We start from the raw sequence: 21,125 nt of genomic DNA, 5'->3' as shown, positions 1-21,125 counted from the left end.
TCAAGATAGAAAGAAAGAAGCAGATTCAACATCTTACTAAGAAAAAAAACAAGTATTAACCATTTAATTATCCTAAAATAACTTAACGTGACTTTCTTGTTTTGCTGTTTTTGCAGTATGTTTTCTTTCCTATTTACTGAAACTCGGGTACCAGACGACCTCGTCTCCAGCTCACCTGGCCTCTCCGGTCTGCGTCTCCATCTGGTTGACCCAGCTCTTGTAGATGTCCACCGGGTCGGTCTTGATGTTCAGCGTTTTGTCGTCCATGGTCTCCTTGACGACCGGTGCCAGGATCTGCCGCAGCGCGTTCTGTCCCCGCGCACCTCGGTGGAAGCTCACCACCATCTTGATGATCGTAGGGTTTCCTGTGACGATCTCCTTCATCTGGTCAACCTTTGACCTGCGGACAGTTGGAACTCGTCACTGTGTACTCATCCACCGGGCCACATCGGGGAATTTTACAAACAAACTTTTGAAATGTCGCAAAATAACGGAAATGCCAAGTAGATACGTTTCCATCGAGTGGATGTATTCTCCCAGGTTCTGACCCCCATATACAGAAAATGTGAAGAAACCCTGCGTTTTACTTCTCTTTCAATACATTTTATGTCTCTACAAAAAGCCAGCTGTGCTTCACACAATGTTCTCATAATAAACTCAGCTACAGCGTGGTTTGGTCAGAAGATGGCGCTGTAGTCGAAGCATGGCTGTAATTTGTAAGTACACAAGAGTAGAAGAAGAAGTAGAGGTTGTCCCCGTGGCCATATGACCATCGACGAGAGGAAAAAAGGAGAAAAGTCTTCAGGAATTAGTTTCAGTTGTTTTCACAGTTTGAATCGTTCTTTCATGTCAGCTGGTGTCGGCCATGTTGTCCTGAGACGAAGATACGCCTTCACACGTTCTGGTAATATGTCGGAATACGCCGACAGTGGAAACAGTCACTCATGTGATTTAAAGTGAATACCAGTCGTAATGAAGTCAGAGTCAGCCAGCAGATGACATCATCACAGGCGCGAAGGCTCTGCAAGCGTCTCCTGGTCAAGAACCTCTGGATCTTTGGATCTGAGCTTTTCAGAACGTGACTAACACAAATAGTTCACTGATGGAAGCACTATTATCATATCTGAGGGTTTTACAAAGCAGGGGAATTCACTTTTAAACGCTTTAGAAACAGGAGGCCTTAAAAATCTACATTTGAGTAAATAGTTTGCAGGATATTCAAGCTTTGTTTCTTTGTAATGCTTTTAATACTTGACTTCCTTCTGTACAGGTATTCTTTGTCTTCTTGATTCTTCTCAGTACATGTTGTTAGTGCGCCATCTGGTGTTTCGGAGAGTTATGCCACGAACAGTGTGTGTATAACGTGTATGAACACCTTTGTGCGTGGTAGTAGTTTGTGCAACATCTGCTGAGGCTCATGGTACTGAGCGAGTACAAACAAGGCTTTAACTGTTCGCTTCAGTCGAGGCCGTCTAGCGCATCAACTCTTTTCCATACAGCTTTTCTAACGCGATACTTTGAGTGCGTATAAGAATTCATGGACGGTTCTTACTTGATCTCCTCCTGCAGGGCCGTTTTGAAGAGCTTGGTCAGCAGGTACTCCTCCCTCTGGTTGGAGGCGTAGTTATAAAGGGTGAAGATCACAGAGTCCATGAACTTTGTGGATTTATTCTGCGGCATCTGGAAGATCAGCTTGGCGAGATACGTGGGGTTGGTCTAAAAAAAATAAGCAGAAATGTGAGAGTTGATCAGAGAGGTGTGATTGTGTTGTTCAGGATCTAGAGACAGAGAAGTACTGTAACGTTACCTGTAGCAGGTAAAAGAGGTACTGGTAGGCTTCCAGTTTGAGCCTCTTCTCCTTGCTGAGGGCCTTCAGCCCCCCCCTCTGCTTGTTCATCATCATCATGTTGGACAGCTGGCCCTTGTTCTTCTTGGTCAGCTTCTTGCTGTGGGACACCACCTCCTGCAGCGTGATCTTGTTCTTCACCAGCAGGCCGATCTTGATGTCCATCAGGTTCAGGTCGTTCTCCAGCTGCTGGTTGGAGCGGATGTTGGTGACCACCTCCTCGCGGAGACGCATCAGCTCCAGCTCCTCCTGGAAGTCCTGGTCGCTGTGGTCCAGCAGGTGGACGAACTTCCTCACCACCGCCATCGGAGGGTCCTCGGCGCTGACTGAGGGAGGACATTGTTTGAGAGTCAAGATGCCGCCAAAGCTGGAGAGAACATATACGTATATATACACACATATATATGTATATATACACACACACAGAGATATAAATACAATATAATAAATTATTAAGATAATAATATAAAAATGAAGAAGAATAAAATAAATAAAATCATTTGTTTTCAGCACACTGGCATCGGCTCAGTGTTTGGTTTGATTTGCACTCACTCAGCGTCTTGTAGTCGTCTCTGGCCTTGTTGGCTCTAATGAAAGCCTGAATCTTCACCACCTGACTGATCTGCAGTAGAAAACAGCAATCGCTTGTCTGATCAATGGTCTTCATTATGAAACAGCACCACAGGAATCCACTGTGAGTCGCAGTGGAGTAGATGACTCCGTCTGCCTCCCTCCGACCCCACAGGACACGGACTAAATGTGGGCGGATGTCTCGGGGGAAATTTAAAGCTTCTATTAGATGAATGGTTTCTGAACACCCTAATTCTTGAGACAGACGATCTACAATCCAGTGTCTTGATTCTTTTAAATCGTCCAAAACCAGCTCAACAGAGAAAACTCAAAATCTCTCGAACAGATCTGCATCCTTTCACACCCATCGAGCTGTTAAACTTAACTTATCTTGAAATGTTTAAAAATACTTATGAAACAACGTTGTTGACATCATCTGCTTTGCTACTTTCAGCCTCCTATTCATGCGTGTTTTTTAATTATTATCTGTCCCTTTTTGTACTTTTTATTTTGCATCTCAATGGGACCTTTCTGGTTAAATCAAAAGAAACATTTTCGGCAAATGTTTGAGGCTTTGAATACTCACGTGGTCCTGGAAGTACTTCAGACGATCCTTGTATTTCTTACGAGCTTGGTGCATCCGGACCATGGACTGGATCTGAGAAGGACAGAAACAAATCCTTTAGTGTCGACTGTATTCATACTGCCGATAACAATGAGAGGTGCACCCATTCTGTGTTCAGATCTTTTATTTATTTTTAAGTTTGACAAAACAGCCTTTAGCGGCTGTTACAGCTGTTTGCAGCTGGCTTCACTCTTTCCTGTTGACTGTCTCTTCGTTTCTTTTCTGTCTGTGGAATTCAGACCAACAGTTATATTTACAACGACGAAAGCAAGCAGATTAAGAAGATGTGTCTGTAAACCTGTATTTAGGGGATAAATGAGCAAAAAGAAAGAGAAAAAGACATGATTCGACTACAGAAAAGATTCGACCAATCGGATTCAATTCTTCTACGGCTTATTTTGGACTCGCTGGTTTTACAGATTGTGTGTAAATTTAAACGGTGTAAATGTATATACGAGACGATAAGTTAAGTTAAGAAAGAAGTTCTTGTGCCAGAGTTTTATCAAAGATTACAACAGAAAAAAATAAACATGTATGAACAACAGAATAACAATTAAGTGTAAAATAAGTAATACTGACACTAGTGCAACAATACAAATGAAAAGCAATAAGAAAAATTCAACAACAAAGTAGTTTACTCTAAATACAAGAGTAAAAAGTGAATAAGAAGTAATAAGAGCATCAGTGCCTCATAGAAACTTAGCAAAACAGTAATATTAGACATGATATTAAAATGTAACAATGTTAAAAGTAGAATTGTCCATGACGTGGTTATTTCAGTTCATAATAATAATGTGATCACGATAGTTTTACCTTGACGGCCTCGTCGCTGTGCTCCTCCAGATACTGTTTACGCTCTTTGAACTTCTTCCTCTGTTTGTGGCCTTTCCAGTGCGCCTGCGAACAGAAAGACTTTCAGCAGAAGTCCTGAAGGCAGACAGACTCTCCTATGACCATATGACGTACAGGTGCATCTCACCTGTATGCATGTAACAGCAGGGTCTTGTGATTTCAGGAAGTTCATCCGCTCCTTTTGGCCGTTCCTCACCAGGTAGCCACGGCAGCGGGCCTGCAGCTTGGCAATGAGAGACTCGTTGGCCAGCCACAGCTGCTCTCGATTGTAGGCCGTGGTTACACCGGAAACCACCGACTGACGGGGACAGCACAAAAACAACCAGTTAAACACGATGTAAAGAAATGAAATACTTCTAATACACAGGGAGCGTGACCTACCTGGATGTCCTCCTTGTTGAGCTGGGTGTTGTTCTGCAGGAAGCCCTCCGGCTCCACCCAGGTGCCCTCTTTGGTCTGCAGGTTATAATAGTAGTTGTGTCCTCCCTTCACCCAGTGTTTCACCCACTCGCTGCCATTATCGCCTGCACCAACAGCAAAACAGAATGCAGGTGAACAAGGTGGAGAAACAACGTGGGCCAATAATTAGCAGGAAGCATCATCGCTCCATTTTAAATGTATTTCAGTAAGAAGCTCTAAACAATGTACTGCTGTGGACGTATTTTAGACACTTGAAAAAAGTAAATATCAGTTAAAGTGTACGCTATATTTAGAATATTTTCACTGTCCACATGACTCTGTTAGGGAAAAATGATTGTTTTTATCAATGGAATCTGGTGTCCTCCTGTGTGTTTCTATAAACTCATCTATTGTAGTAGAACTCTGACTCTGGAGAAGAACCTCATACAAACACACTTCATATATTACAGATATCCTAATAGTGTTATTAACTTCTAAACGTCACAAACCCTCACTTTAAAAACACTAAAAAGATGCATCAAAAAGTTCTCCTCACCCTCTGTCTTCTTCTCGTCTTTGATCTTGGACAGGTCATCCTGGTAGGTCTGGGAACACTCCGAGGTGACTCCGTAGAGTCCCGCCCCGGGTCTTCTCAGAGCAGCCAGGGTCTGAGCCGGTTCGCCGCTGTCCACCGCCTCGTTGACGGCCTGGATGGACTGCGAGACTGCGGATACAAAACGCAAAAAAACATCAGCCTTTTTCTGCTCTTCACACTGTCCTCACACCTCGAACACTGTGCAGGTGGGTGGTACTTGTTCTGTAATCTTTTGCATGTAGAATAGGTCCAGTAAAATGAAATGAGAGTTACACTGTAAGGCTTCCTGAGTGTCCTGGTTCGCCCTCAGAACGGCGTCCTGGATCTCATCCAGCCACAGCACAGCAGAGGGGTCCTGGGTCTCCTGGAGGGACACGGGACAATATGATCAGAAACAAACAGCGAGGACACAGACACAGACACACTCACACAGACACACACACACACACACACACACACACACACACACACACACACACACACACACACACAGACACACACACACAGACACACACACACACACACACACACACACACACACTCCTCTGATTCATCTAATTGCTGGACCCTCAAAAGTTGCACAGGTTTTTTTTCTTAGAATTTATGCAAAAAAGAAAAGAAAAGTGAAAGACACAATATAGCTAAGAACTAGTAGAGTAAGATATGAACTCAAAATTAGGGCTGTAATTAATGATTATTTTCATTGTTGATTCCTCTATTGATCATTTTCTCCTTGAATCGACGTCGTTTGGTCTATAAAATGTGAGAAACAGTGAAAAGACGTCCTGAAATGTCTCTTTTTGTCCAAATACTCAAAGATATCCAGTTTAACTGTCACAGAGGAGTAAAGAAACAACAAAGTAATCACATTTAAGACGAGGGAATCAGAAGATTTTGACAGATTCATTTTGAGGACAGTTGGCGATTAACTTAATGGTTGACAACTTATCGATGAAATCATTGACGCTCCAGATCGTGAAGCGATGAGCACAGGAACCAAAGTTGGTCATAAATCATAATGTTTTGGGGCTTTTTTTCTTGTTAACATGTGTAAGCCTAATAAGGGGGGCTGACACATCACGTAAGCTTCTAACTGCTCCTCTAGCTGCTGGAGATAAACATCAACACGCTGTCACAGCAGCTACATTTAGCCAGTAATCCACACTGACCTCCAAGAGAAAAAGGAAATGTCACCAATATATGCTTAAATAGTGCAAATGTCACTTGATTCCATTTGCTCACCAAACCAAAAGCTCAACGCTGAATTCAACAGTTGTATTATGAACCGTAGTGACACCAAACTGCATCCAGATGGCGCACGCCGTCTACATCTGTGTGGCAGCCGGTTGATTCTTGCTGCTGCTGCTTTCTAGACTCATTTTTGGTTTGGGCCTCCATGTGTCCCGCCCCTTCATGTTGTACTTCAGGGGTAGAAGAGAGGAGGTGTGTGTGTGTGTGTGTGTGCGTGAAAGAGGTGGGCGGGTATGACTGATACCCGATCATGGAGGAAGATTTCTAATGCAGAGGGGAGGGGAATCAAAAGAGCTCAGTCTTTATGGTAAACGGCTGTACCTGGGCGATCACTGTTTAGTATGTTTACACTTGGTGATGTAATTGTTATGCGCGTGTGTGTGTGTGTGTGTGTGTGGGTGAAGAAGTCCCTGCAGCTGGCGGGAGACAGGGTGTGGTTGCCGGAGACGAAAGGGCGTAGCTTTGGTGGAGCTCATCACACGTTACAAGCTCATCATGGAAATAGGGGAAATGAGAGCTGAGGGCTGTTGGGCAGTTTGTAATTCAACTGTCTAAACTTTTTCTTCCCTAGAAACCATGAGCTCATTCATTTGTCCAGCACAGACTGGAAACGTACGCAGTTGCGGTTGTTGATTGTTGCAGTCACAGAGCGAGGGGATAACCATCTGAAGAGGCAGATGTATGTGCAGTAGACTAAATTGGGCTTGTGAGTCAGACGAGTCTGTGCAGGACTTCCTGTGTTAATCCAGACTCAGAGCTCAGCTCTGTATGCAAGATATTAGTTCCACCAGCAGATCTCTGATCATTTCTAATAATTGCAGGAGGTGGTCTGTGATCTTCATCCCGTACAATCTTCCATGTTTTAAATACTATAGACATACTATAATTCAATATATATGTTATAAAACTAGTCTCTGTGTCTTTTTGTTTTGTTTTCTCGACACGTTTTTTCTGCCTCACTTCTCATCGAAAATGACAGTTGGCCGTTATATAAAAGGACACTTTTGAGACCGATTAGCACCAAGAGACAATGATATTCAGTAGTTTCATTTAGACATTCTTTTAAGATGCGTAGAAACTCCTACATTCACGAGAGGGGTATTTACTGAGGTATTCTATATCACAGAACGGATCCTTATCTTAAAGTCACATCATCTTACCAAAACAGACGATTGAAGTCTTTCAGGACTCATTCCTGCAGAACTCTGAGGCGACACCAAGAAGTTATTTACAAATTGAAATACGGGTGAAAAAAAGGACCATCCTTTGAAAGCCAACAGGAAGTCCACATTGCACCAACTACTTCCTGCATCTTTAGCTAATCACCTCAAACAGTGTGTGTGTGTGTGTGTGTGAGTGTGTGCCCGTGGCTCTGGTCCATTTAATATAGTGGTCAGCTTTCTGCCCTTTTATGGAAGCAAATGACTGAGGCCCGGCTTGTTATTTCCTTTGCCTGTGACATCGGCAGGAAAATAGTTTGCCTTTTTTTCCTCTCCTGTTTTTGTGCTTTATTTAATTTAATTATTCTTCTGGGTGCTGTTCACAAAGTGTGACGAGTGATGCATTCAAGGGTTCAACAGCGTGGGCAGCGGCCAAATATTTAGGAGTCTAAGCGTGATAAGAGACTTCTTTTATCTGTATTTACACGGGATAAACTGGGACTGGGACTGTGTGTGCTAAAATGGATACTCTGAGAATTGTTTTTAAGAAATCCAAAGCCAACGTTTCCAGTTTATGCTCATCAGGGTTTTTCACGAAAGGGAAAACGACCCAAACATGGTCGTCTCCCCGCGACATCGTACGCAAATGTGCTGCACAGACGCACACATTCATCAGCTCGCCACGATCAAGTGAAGATATCACAGGCAAATGAGTCCGAGAGAGAGAGAGAGAGCAGCGGAGAGAGACTGCCTTCTACAGACGTGTGGCGGGTCAAACATCAGAAAGCTGAAGAGACGGAGAGAGCAATGAGGCAGACGACAGGAAGTGAGTGGGGGGAGGGAGGGAGGGAGGGGAGGATGATCGTACCATGACATCAGCAGTCTGATCGTGTCATGTGGCGCTCAGAGGCCTGAGTCACACGGAGCCGTCTGCAACCACGACGGGTTCTGAGATCCCTCTATGTATGTTGTTCACTGTTCTCCAAAACCGCTGATATTTTGGAGGCAGGAGCAAAAATCTGAGCTCTTATCCAGCAGCTTTCTGCCTGAACTAAACCTCAAACATCTGCACACTTTTGGCGCCTATCATCTTGCAGGAAACGAGCCTCCTTTTAGCCTCACAATAACCAGATTCATGAGAGTCCTTAAAATACACCAATATGTATGATATGCCCAGTCATACTGACAGCTTCTGGGCTGTATGAGCTGCAGTAGAACACGTTCGTAGTCTGGATGTAACTGTAGCCAGGTGCTGTTTGCATGACGTGTTTGCATAGCACTCACCTGAATGCTAGACACACATGAAAAAAGCAACAAAAGGAAAGACCGGGACACGCTAGCCAGAGAGAACTTAGTATTCATACAAACATATCTATGGATGATGACCTCAACATCCGTCCTCTCTACATCACAAAGACCGTGTATGTTTTTTGTCTCACGTGAGCTTTCTCTCTGCGGGCCTCCAGCAGTTTATCGTGGTAGTGCTGCGCCACAGACGGGTCCACGTCCGTGAGCTTGGCTGAGGGGTTCTGCAACATGGACAGGGTCTTCGTGGGATCCCCTTCGTCCAGGGCCTCGTTGATCAGTCCGATGGCGGCAATACCTGCACACGCAGACGTACAAGTGAACCGATTAACACTCAGAGACTTTGATCCCGATACGATATGAGAAGATGAGTCTGCTTCTCTCTGAAATCGCTTTTTTTGTTTTCCCCAATTTTTTAAATGATATTTCTTCAGGGAGTGCAGTTAGTGACAGTCTGGGCTCCATGTTAACGTAGCTCTGACAGCTTGACGGAGTAGCAGCAGGGGGCGGGGCTAAGCATAGGGTCAATTGATCAAGAAAAGAAGAAGAAACATAGTTTTGCATCAATTTATGTATTAACGCTGGTGGCTTAAACAAAGCTAGCTAACGCTAAGGCTAACGTCGATTGAACATAGCTAACATTAGCTGTATTTTGCGAGCAAAGCTTTCTGTGATTATGAGCATGTTGACCTATCGACGGTATCGCTATGTGAGACTCAGTCTTCATTTTGAGAAAACACTACCGCTTATGTCCACAGGGGGCGCCAAAATCAACACAAAATGTAAGCTCATTGTAGTTGCTTTAAATAAAGCAGCTTTACTTTTGTTACACTTCTGAACCTGCGGCCAACAAAGGACCTATCCCAAAGTTAACAAACGGTTATTCTGGGGTTCATGGAGCCCACTACATAAACCATAACTGTATTCTTCTGTATTAAAATGATCTTTATGTATGTTTAACCAACTACTGATGAATTATTAGTTGTATACTATCTAAAAATCTAATAGTTTTGAGAGGTTTACCGTCCAATCGATCTGTTAGCACACAAGCGATGAGCTTATTAGCTTATCTGCTAACCATTTTAAACATTTAACAAGATGAAGATGTAATTTGGATCAATCGCTGCTGTCTATTTAATACAATGTGTGGTTTGGAGTCAGGGTGAAGTTACATATCATGGAGGTGTTTAACACATTTGGGTGTGAACGGATGCGAGCGTGTCCCTTACGTTCATGCTCCTCCTGCACAGTCTGGTTGACTTGGTCGATAGAGGCTTGAATGTCGTTCCAGGTGAGAAAGTCGCAGCCGTCCTCTCTGGCTGCCGCCTTGAGATGCATCAGTTCGTCCATGTACCTGAGGAGCACACAGGTACGATAACACAGAAACCTCGGACATCACAAATATCATTTTCCCACTTAAATGTTTATGTTTTAACAAGAGAAAACCCGTTAAAAATAGACGATGGACAAGTACAACTTTCTGTTTTTGGAGTTTTTTGGTGCGTCATGTTTGACGTCACAAACAAGGTTCATAAACAGTGAACATGTTTTGGTGGTTATTTCTTTTTTTAAAATCTGTTACGTATTCTGTCTCTCTTTCAAACTCTCAACCAAGAGTCGGTGATTGTTGGAACAGTGGAAAGACTAACCAAGACGGTTTTATTTTGTTTCTGTCGTTTGAATGAAGTGTGTTTTTACGATTATCTGGAAGCTAAATTCCTGTTTCTGTGAATGGAGTCTGGTAGCTTTGAGGATTATCTGCAACAGCCGTTTCTTTCACAACTAACTCGCTGAATTAAGCGTTTATTCCTACCAAACCAGAATTGGTGATTGTTGGTACAGAAGAAAGATTAATCAAGAAGGTTTTGATATTAATCGCATGTTTTGTATGTTAATTATAATATTTTGTTGATTTTATTTGTTATAAATTCACTTATATTGTCCTAAAACAAAAGCCAGATGTTAGTGGGTTTTTCATCCAATAGGAAAGGGGCTTCAAGCAATATGTCACTGACTCCTGGTGTGTGTGTGTGTGTGCGTTTGTGTTTGTGTGTGCGTGTGTGTTAGCGTGCATGCTCACCTCTGTGCATATTCATCCTCCACATTACTGAGTCCAGTGACGTTGCTGGACAGCTGCTTCCAGAGTGCGGCTCGGTCTCCGACGTCCATCGCCTGGTTCATCAGCACCACCGACGACAGCATCTCCACAGCAACGAGCAGCTCGGGGTGGGACAGCGAGCCCTGCGGGGACAACGGGAAACAAAGTCATGTTGATGGCGTCTTGATTGGTTGCTGCACAGTTAAATCAGAGGAACCATGGAGCGTCAGAAACCGGCTCTGAAGCAACTGTGAAGGTGATGAAGACGTCAGCTATGAGAGATGAGGGCTGTATGGTTATGTACCGGGTTCATGGTCATTTTTCTCTGAAACATCTGTGTATACATGAAAAATAAGAATACAAGGTCGAACTATATATCGTTTCTACATCTTCCAACAAATTGAATTGAAGGCAGACATCAGCCAAAATCTTTAAAAACAGTCTAGATTGATAAAAAGCACTAGAATATATAAAAATATGCATTTTTAATTACAACTGGTCAACTGTCCCTTTAAAATATTGTTTAACCAATATAGATTTTTCACAGGTGGTATTAACTGAACCACATATGCTCTATTATACCTGCATTTGAGAAGCAAATATCCCTGACTTTTAAAAAACGTAAAAATCTATTTTTCCAAAACTTCTCCAGGCATGTAAATTACTATTTTCAAAGTATAGTTTAGGGTAAATACAACAAATGTACAATCTCATAAATCTCAAGGTGTGTTCTCTGAATATTACAGCCCTCCCCAGAATCCATACAAATGATTTGTTTTGCTCATAATGGCTGTTGTAGCACTGTGACGTAAAATACGAGAAATTAAAAAAATATTTTCATTAAATATGTGTCATCACTTGTAAAATGAGACAAGGTGGTGATAAATTAGTTGTTATTCATCAGTTCATAAAATAAACTCTGACTGATGACAATGTTTTCATTTTCAGGCCAACTCCTCCGGTAATTTAGCCTCAACAGACACACGATCCCATGTTTTCTTTGTGTGAAGAATGATGCGGTTGTGTGTTTCTTGTGTGTTTCCTGGTGTCTGGGTACCTCCGGGCTCTGCTGCTGCAGGCTCAACAGCTCTCTCTGGTAGAGGTCTGCAGCACTCGGGTAGACTTCCGGCAGCTGAGCATCGGGGTTCATCAGCTCCTCCACTGTCTTCTCCGGCACGCCCGCCCTGACGGCGCCGTTGATGCGTTCCACTGCCTTCATCACTACACACACACACAGACAGACGCTGGGTTAATTATAAGAGGAGATACAGACGTAGAAATGGGGAAGAAGACATAAATATGTTTTGCGTACTCTTTAGGTAGCCTTCTGCAATCTCATTGGCCACGTCCACGCCGCTCTGCAACTCGTCCTTAGTCAGGGCTTCTCCCGGAGACGCCTAACGAGGAAGAAGTTAAGATAAAATGACACTGAGGAGACGGGAAGCAGACTTTTCTTTGTTTGCACACTGATCCCCCACCTGGTCTTTATTCTCCCGGTCGGCCTGCAGCTGCTTGAGGTACCAGCCTTTGTTCTGGACCTGCAGGTTCTGAACCCCCATGGCTTTAAGGGCCTCGTATAACTTGTCCTCATCGCCACTCAGCAACGCCTGTTCGGCTGCACTCAAGGCGTTGCTCACTGTAGGAGAAAGAGTTGACGTTTTCACTACTGCGCCATGGAAACCGAGGCAGTACAAAACACGCATGTTGCGTGTGACTTACCGTTGACCTTTTTGACGTTGCCCTGGATTTCAGCCTGGGTGAGAAGCTCATCGTAGATATCTCTCTCTGCCTCGGTGTTCTCCATTTGCTGTCGGAGCAGAGCAACAACAAAATATGGCTCAAATATAACAGCATTACACGTTAGCACTATTTATTATCACATTTTCGGCTGCAGGACAACAGAGTAACACATTTCTCTTTCCAGACTTGTTCCCCTGCTCTGATTTTCTGCTGTGATTTTGGTCATTTGTTTGCTCTGCCTGTTGGCGAAACAATCATAAATCCTACATTTATATTTCACTGTAAGAAGTGCTGGCAAATCTGTCAGGAGAACGGAGTGACTTCCTTCCCCTCTCAGTCCGTCTTCGAGCCACCGTTCTTTACCGTCGTGGCTGATTTATTATTTGTTGCCCAAGTGGTTTGTGTCGACCTCAGCATTTTATTCTGTCCCATGCCAAATTTTTCTTCCGCTTCAGGCTGTATGTTCGATTATTTTCTAATCAAAAACGTGGACAATAGCTTGTCCCGTTTTTTAATTATATGGTAATTTATGTGCTCAAAGGAGATGTTGCCCCAGGGCCACCATCCGTCGTCTCTGGTCATCTGAAAGCTGCGCACAGCATCTTTGATCGCTGACGATTTAAAAAAGCTCCGTACCCGTTTGCGTGAGTTGGCCACCTTCATTCCCTTGGCCTGGTACAGCGTGTCGTGGTACTGGTGAGCAGCGCTGGGGTCCAGCTGGACCAGCATGGCGTTGGGGTTCTGCATAGCGGCCACAGTGCCCTCCGGTACGCCCTGGTCGATGGCCTCGTTGATGGCGATCACAGCGGCATGTACTGAGGGGGGGGGAATAGGAGGTGGTGAGGAGATATACAGATTTTGGGGACTTTAATCTGCATTTTTATACTATTGCTAGAGGATGTTAAGTATCAATCAATAAACATTGAACTTAAGGAATTATTTAAGATTTTGGTTGGGCTGGTTTATCCACTTTCTTGGCAAGAGTCAGATGAAAAGATTGATACTACGCTCATGTCCGTCTGTTAAAGAGTAACTTTTGTTTTGTTTGTTAGAGTTTTGGCCTCTATCCTGGAAATTCAAAAGAATGCCTCTAGAACGTGAGAGAAGTGCAATACTATGTTCCTGCATTAGGAGGCTGCAGTTTCTGGACCACATTTCTAGGACCCGAGTATTATTCTACCTAAATACTACTTTCTATATAAATACTGTGTTAAATGACGTGCCATGCTACAGGTTACAGCACATTAAAAGCAACACATAAACCATTAGGCTTGGTCCACGATACTTTAAACATTTTTGCCTGACTTTTCATGTCATGTTCGTTACCCTTTCAATTAGCTTATGCTAATCACTGTGATATGTGAATGCTAGCTACCTTTGTGGCTACTAGCAGTTAGCATATGTGATTCGTAGGCTAATTCAACGGCCACTCTTCACTAATGGAGTGCTGCAGGAACAATACTAAACACAGAAAAAAAGTATGGATTTTTTGAATGTACACATTGAATGTAGTACATTTAGTTGGATGCAGTTTACCAAATAAAAACTACTTAAAACATATAAAGAAGTGGAGAAAAAAGTGAATTCTAAATGCCAAAATCAATTAAACTTTAAAGTCTATAGAAGGAGTAGAAGTGGAGCCATTATCTTGGGAATTTGTGGAAATGTAGCATTATGCTGCACAAAGACAAAAACAACTAGCTGTCATTATGTCTTATTTGTTTCTTAGGTAAACAATTGATAGATCCCCAAAAATATGGCTGAATTACCTCCAGAAGTTTAATTATGAATGCATGAATCAACTAAACTACATAATCTGCAGCTATCAGATCCCGCCCCTCTCCCCCACGACACCCGAGCCCTCTCTCACATGCAGCTTCATCCACCGAGAGCTCATTGGCCAGGATCCCGCCGATCTTGCTGAAGGCGGGCATCTGGATCCCATACTTTTCCAGCTCACTCTTCATGTTGTTGATCTCCTCCTCTGTGAGAGAAGACAGAGCAGAAGGAAAACATCAATGCACAGAGCAGATTGGGGGGGGCGGACGGGACGGGACGTGGAGACAAACCATTTGTGGAACATGTGCGATAATCAGCTTTCTAACTCTGGGACATAAAGCCAAGCGGGAACTTGACTGACAGGAAAAGCTCCCACAATTACTAATGACTTTCACATTTCCAGCAGTTTCTCCACACTGTGGCCTGCTGGGGGGAAAAAACACTCCTCCTCCTCCTCCTCCTCCTCCTCCTCCTCCTCCTGGCGCTGCTTTCAGGGTCCAGACACATTTGAAACATTTAAACTGTTAACTTTGGCAACATGGTGACATTCGTAGATCTAAGATGACATAACTGGATTAACAGGGGACAGAATGAGGAAAACAGATGCACGGACTTGTGTGCAAGCTTACCGGTGAAATCTACTTTTCCATAAAGATCCTGGATCTGAGGGGCCAGGCCGAGCTTGAACAGGTACAAGCTGTAAAAAGAGGACGGAGAGACAATAAATAAAGGAACATGGCAGCGTAGGCAGTAGCAGAACAGGAAGAGAACAGAAACAAATACACACAAAACAAATCCATGCAGGGTTTGTCTTTGCACAGGGCCAGACATATTGACGTCATGAATATTACAACTTCAGCACAACCTAATTACTGCAATAAAAAAGGGGAGTAAGAGGGGTTCAAAGACTGACAGGTCAGAGCGAGCTAGTATCAGAAAGCAGCCCTGTCATTTAAGGGCCAGGAAACAGATGCTTCAACACTCGACCATGTCGTCACTCGTGTCACTTTGTGAAGCTGCAGATTCAAACAATTCAAACACATGCATTGGAATTGTTTGTTGTAATTTGTTTCTTCAACTTCTGTGACAAAGTGAGGTAAACCCATAGAGCGCATATAAGAAGTGGACTTAGTCATCGTGACCTCACCCATTTGGTTTGTGGACTCCCGCTTTGAAGCCTCGAGTTCAGCGTTTTGGCCGTCGCCATTTTGTTTTTTTGCAACCAGAAGTGATTTAAGAGCAAAGTACAACCGGACGCTAAATAAGACATTTAATCACAGTCAATCACAAGGAAGCCCCGCCCTAAAGCATACAGATATTCTGTGAATGCATAGCCACACAGACAAAGACAGAGAGACAAAAACAGAGAGGGTACCTGAGTGCATGTATACAGTAGATGCAGCGTGGCATGTTCTTTCTGTCATATATGTCTGTGGTTTCTGGGTAGAAGATCTGAAACACAAACGGGGACATTCAGTCGATCAGAGCGGGTCCGCTTTCAGCAGGTTTCATGGTAGCAGCACACCGGCGTGTCGCAGCATGTGTGCAGCAGTGATTCAGGGTTAGTAGCTCTGATTGGGTATTACACAATGGTGTGTGAAATGAAAAGGACTTATATTTTCTGTTGAAGCTGCCAGTTGGTGGTTGTTTGGGCTGATTTCTTTTTTTAATGCCAACATAATGACAAGTATTCAGAGTTTCCAGAGTTAACAGGTGGGGAAATGTGTCAACACTTTTACTGTAATAATGGGCAACTTTCAACTTCTTTTATTCTGAAAAGTCATTTAAAAAGGACCATTTGTACATACTAACTGCCAAACAAAGTTAACAAATAACAGACGCGAGCCATGCTCACCTTTGGCAGTCCCTTCTCTGCCATGGCGTTGAGCCACTGGATGACGTTGTCTGTGTGTCTGAAATGGAGACCGGTCGCCTGGAAGAGAGAAACCAAACGTCAACAAACTCAGATCCAGACTCATTCACACTGACAACAAGAGCTATGAACTCAGGTCACATTCATCCAACAGCTCCAACCAGGTCACAAAGTCAAACACTGGATTTAGAAGATGTCAGTAAGGATCAACGGAGGTTTGTAGAACCACAAATGTCTCACAGTTCTACCCGAGACCAAAATAATGGAGATTAACATGTTGTTTTTTACAGCACCATAAAAGGCAGCAAAGTGTTTTGTGGCCAAACAACAGCACTCTGTTTCCAAAGCAAAGTCACCATTTGGCTTCAAAACACTGGCTAGTTAGCTTGTCCTTCTCCATAGCGGCGGGGAATGACACAGAGGGAACAATGGACCCAGCTCTGCTGCTGACCACCAGCCCGCTTCTCGACTCACTTTCTGTAACCAGTGTAGAATTGAAGCATGCTGAATAACTAGCCAGGTGTCCGCTAAATAGCTAGCTAGCTTGTTAATTCCACAATGCTTTAATGCTACACTGGTTACAGAAAATGAGCTGAACAAAGTTGTCACTCATCTGTTGACATAAATGTGCTTTCCTACGTCGTGACAAGAGTGTCTGGATGAAGCATTAAGTCGTAAAACAAATTTCAACTAAAAATGGCCGCCGCTCTGACCATCCTGCTACAATGACCCGGTCACTGAAGATAATCCACCGACCTCGTAAGGAGCAGTTACATGTCATGCGCTTCTATCGAACTACAACCGTATCACCCCGCAAAGGGAAGTGTGCATCTATACTGGATACTTCCAGCTAACCTAGAAATACTGAGCTAGCTAATGCTGGAGCTCAGCCGAGGACACTATTAATGTTTACATCTCGTGCCGTCTCGAGCCTGTTGGCTCGGTGTAGTTCAGTAGAAAGCAAAAAAAGCTCCTTCATGAAACTGCTCTCAAAAAGGTCTGTGGATTATCTTGAGTGGGTCACGATTTCTGGAAAGAGACATTGCTGTTGAGTTTTTAAAATGTATTTGTTGGCAGAACACAAAACACAAGAGTTTTATCTAGTCCAGTTATATTGGAGAGAAGGTCGGCATCTCAACGACTGATTCCTCCAAAACTAGTCAACTCACGCTAAAACAGTCCAGATTGATAAACAGCACTACAGGTTAGAGGAAAAATATGTATTTAACTTTAACGCCCACATGCTTCATTTTCACAATTGTTCCCTTATGATGCAGAGTTTTCTTTCGTGATTGTCATTGCATTTATTGTAATTATTGTAAAACCTGCTGGGAGAGTTTTTGGCCTACTAATGGAAGTAAAAGTTCTGATTATCCAACACTTTAATACTTATCTGTCTATTGATGATTCCAAGTGGAAGCTCTTTCCATTAGAACAACCATCAGGCTTTTACTTGAGAACTAAAGGCTGGATTGCTTTATGACTTGCTGTGGATATTCATTGCATTACTGTGTTTACTTCACAAAGTCACAACTCAAAGCAGGTGACGTTTTCAACACGATTTGCAGTTTAATCTCTTTAATAACAGAGTTATTTTTAAAGCGCATAAATTGGACGTGGAAATGCATGCAACCATGCATTTCACCCCTCTGACTGACAATCAGATTATTGGCATTTTATCTTCCTCCGATTGTATAAATACATAATGCATGTTTTTACCTTGTAGCGCGTCTGTTCGCGGTCGTAGATCTTCTTGAGGGAGACGGTTTTCGGGGCGAAGAAGTTGCCCAGTTTGGCCAGATAGACGCCGTTCCTCAGCCCCTCTTCCAGCTCCGTGGTGGGAGGCAACTCCTCGTCCAGACAGGCCTCCATCCATCTGCAAAAGAGAGCACACACAACAACATTTATATCAAAGAGAACACAAAGAGGAAACATACAGTACACATGCATACTTATACAGCTTAGCTTCCCTACAGGGGATAATTACTGCTGATGAAACTCAAGCGAGACTTCAAAAGGGGTTTATTTCCTGGCCCTTGGAAATAGAAAGCAAGTTTAAAATGGGCTGTGCTCAGATTAACAGCATCTTATTTAAGAAGCTCTTGATCATTACATTACATTACAGTCATTTAGCAGACACTTTTATCCAAAGCGACTTACAATTCAGAGTCTATCACATTTCTACACCGTAGGCACAACTACGGGAGCAATTTTGGGGTTAAGTGTCTTGCTCAAGGACACATCGACATGCGACTAGCAGAGCCGGAGCCTGGATTTGAACCGCCGACCCCCCTGCTATCCACTTAGCCACAGTCGCCCGATCAAGTCCTGTTGGTCAAACGGAATCCTAATTACTTGATGACTTTTCATCCAGCTTCACCTACATTTCAGCGAGGCTCAACTTCCTGTTGATCGACTGATTGATTCGTCAGCCATTGTAGAAAATAAGGAGCCCTGAGGGAGGATCATTCCTCACTGTGTTTTAGATGAAAATGAACCCACAGTAAAAAATTAAGTACACATAGTATAAAGTCTGTATTCCACAAATTATAGCTCCTTCACATTCCCTAATAAACACAATCTCGTGAATTATTCTGCACCAATAAAACTAGTCTGGCTGACGGCTCTGCAGCTCCAGAACAAAACACACACACACACACACCTGGCCTGTAACCTCTCCTCCTGAACACAGAGTTCCCAGCATTCCTCATGTGTGACATTTCATTTCTTTTAGGTCATATTGTGGAGTCACACTCCTGCTGTGTGCACGTGTCCGCTCTGGGCCACAGAGGAGACATTTATTTATTTCACCTCATCACCTGTGTGCCTTTTCTTATTTAGTTTCATAACAGAGAAAAGGTCAGAAGTACATTTTTATCTAATGTGGGTCTTTTGTTCTTTGCCTGAACCAACATGTATAGTTTTAATGTAGTTGCCTACAAAGCAACATGTAATGGACGGTGGCATCTTCCCTGCTTTATTAAAGCCTCCAAATATCAGCTCAGATTATTAAAAAAAACCTTGAGTTTATCATCTGGAATTTCACAGTGTGACGTCAAACATGGCCTCTCTCTTTTCATCTGCTAAGAAAACACTCCCACTCTTCTTCTGTAACTAAGGTCTTTGTCAAGCAACAACAAGGTTAACTATATCCTGAATAAGCTTAAAAGATTCCTTTCCTCCTACAGACAGCCAGCCCCCCCCCCCCCTTACCCAAACACACACATTAGTATTAGAGCTTACAAACTTTTTCAATTCTTGTTGGGACATTTGGTCCTCGTACAGACACATGAAAACACACCCACGCGTTGCAGCGCGCAGGGCCAGCTAACACACAGCTAACACACAGCTGAAACAACTTCCCTGCCAGGAAGTCATGACATGGGCTCTCCAGACAGGCCGGCTATTGAGGCGGAGGTGGCCGACCCCATGGCGCAGGGGCCTGCCAGCCGGGGAACAACCCCCTCCTTTCACTCCACGCTGGAGCAGTGAAAGGCTCCATAAAGTCTTGCTCACTAATGGCTCTTTTATCAGGGCTACACGCCCTTTTTCCAGGGGAGCACAAACACAGACACACCCTCCACTTCACCAGCAAGAAACAGCAGCTATGAATGGGATATCTGAATGTCGACAACTGGATTCCAGCGGCAGCGCAGAGCGGCGCAACATGTATCACGTTGTAATTATTAGGACACCGACAGGCATGTCTACAATCAACTAGCCACAAATATGAAAGCGCTGTCTGGAATTACTCCAACCAAATAGCAGATGAGAGATATGAAGCTGCCACAGCTACGTGAAGGCTAATGTCCTGCCATACAGATCAACGAGCTACACATTCACGTCTGTCATTTTATCCTGTTAGAATTTGTTTGAAGTCGTCATAATTGACATATGAATTCTTGAGCTATGGCCAAAAAAAAAAAAAAAGCGTGTTTTGTGAGGTCACAGCGACCTTTGACCTCCATTTCTAATCAGTGCATTCTGGAGTCCAGGTAGACGTTTGAGCCATAAAGACATTTTCCTCCAGGCGTTCCTGAAATATTATGTTCATGAGAATGGGACGGACAAAAACATGTTAAAAATGTTGACATCACCCTCCTTGTGATTGCAAAACTAGGATATATAGCTGCAAATTTATCCAAATAAAATGTGATTTCAATCAAACTAGCCAGTTAAAAAGGTTAAAACTAAATGCAAATCAGGTGAAAAATCAACACTGCATCACTGTAATGAAACCAAACTGGTAGCAAAATGGCTGCAAATCCAACATCACCAGCAGTTAAAGTATGTAATATACAATATTAATTATTATAGAATCAATGAAGACAATAAAAAAGGGAACTATATAGCCAGTGTAATTTGTTTATGTCGGGTTTATCTCATGAACTTCTGCATATATGGAACAAAATAAGGTCTAGGTGCTACGTAAATACTGTGCAAGTATCAAATTGCTTAATCTGTGGACAAAATGCACACAGACTCCAACTATCCAGTCGCCGATAGAAAAATAAAGAGTTTATTGAACATTAAACCATGTAAACGTGTTCTAGTAGAAACCCAAAATACATGGATGAACCTGAAAATGACAAGCCTCCAACATTCATCCCATTATGCTAGCATGACGTGAACGAGGCGGTTTTGATCCTAAATCTAGTCAGAAATCAATAAACAGCTCGACTCAAGTGTTAATAACCTGCGTGAGATAGTGTGTGCTGGACCATTATAGAAGGCTTTTGGTCAATTATACTGTAAACCCATAATAAACTAGAGGGGCATCCACCAACGCTGCTTCCACCCCGTGATTTGGATTCACTCCAAATTTTTATGGTTTCTTCCGTGACTCACGCTCCACCCTCCAACCAAGTTTCATGAAAATTGGGCCAGTAGTTTTTATGTAATCCTGCTGACAATTAAACCAAACCGAAAACAAAGGACTGGAATAAACCATGATCACGTCTCTGCATCAATGCATCATCCTCATCGCGCGTGCCGACAGGAAGCTGAAGTCAGGTCGAGTTCAGAGGTCGGT

At 43.2% G+C, this 21,125-nt stretch overlaps 1 protein-coding gene across 1 annotated transcript in view; it reads right to left on the bottom strand.

Moving 5' to 3' along the window:
* Positions 1-171: 171 nt before the first annotated feature.
* iqgap1 (IQ motif containing GTPase activating protein 1) overlaps positions 172-21,125 on the bottom strand; it is a 33,533-nt gene continuing 12,579 nt past the window's right edge. The window contains exons 3-25 of the mRNA XM_031848490.1: positions 17,813-17,969; positions 16,076-16,153; positions 15,596-15,672; positions 14,850-14,917; positions 14,312-14,425; positions 13,078-13,256; positions 12,421-12,508; positions 12,180-12,337; positions 12,014-12,098; positions 11,759-11,922; positions 10,684-10,844; positions 9,833-9,957; positions 8,738-8,901; positions 5,161-5,251; positions 4,849-5,016; positions 4,275-4,417; positions 4,021-4,191; positions 3,855-3,938; positions 3,003-3,074; positions 2,399-2,468; positions 1,808-2,172; positions 1,553-1,716; positions 172-400 (exon numbers count right to left, since the gene is read on the bottom strand). Of these exons, the coding sequence (XP_031704350.1) occupies positions 172-400; positions 1,553-1,716; positions 1,808-2,172; positions 2,399-2,468; positions 3,003-3,074; positions 3,855-3,938; positions 4,021-4,191; positions 4,275-4,417; positions 4,849-5,016; positions 5,161-5,251; positions 8,738-8,901; positions 9,833-9,957; positions 10,684-10,844; positions 11,759-11,922; positions 12,014-12,098; positions 12,180-12,337; positions 12,421-12,508; positions 13,078-13,256; positions 14,312-14,425; positions 14,850-14,917; positions 15,596-15,672; positions 16,076-16,153; positions 17,813-17,969 (3,175 nt within the window). The remainder of the gene's footprint in view (positions 401-1,552; positions 1,717-1,807; positions 2,173-2,398; positions 2,469-3,002; positions 3,075-3,854; positions 3,939-4,020; positions 4,192-4,274; positions 4,418-4,848; positions 5,017-5,160; positions 5,252-8,737; positions 8,902-9,832; positions 9,958-10,683; positions 10,845-11,758; positions 11,923-12,013; positions 12,099-12,179; positions 12,338-12,420; positions 12,509-13,077; positions 13,257-14,311; positions 14,426-14,849; positions 14,918-15,595; positions 15,673-16,075; positions 16,154-17,812; positions 17,970-21,125) is intronic.

Source organism: Anarrhichthys ocellatus, unplaced genomic scaffold (genome assembly GCF_004355925.1).
Source record: "Anarrhichthys ocellatus isolate YVR2014 unplaced genomic scaffold, GSC_Weel_1.0 scaffold8, whole genome shotgun sequence".
Classification (NCBI taxonomy): domain Eukaryota; kingdom Metazoa; phylum Chordata; class Actinopteri; order Perciformes; family Anarhichadidae; genus Anarrhichthys; species Anarrhichthys ocellatus.
Note: the sequence above shows the minus strand (reverse complement) of the source record. Positions and strands in the feature narration are given on the sequence as shown.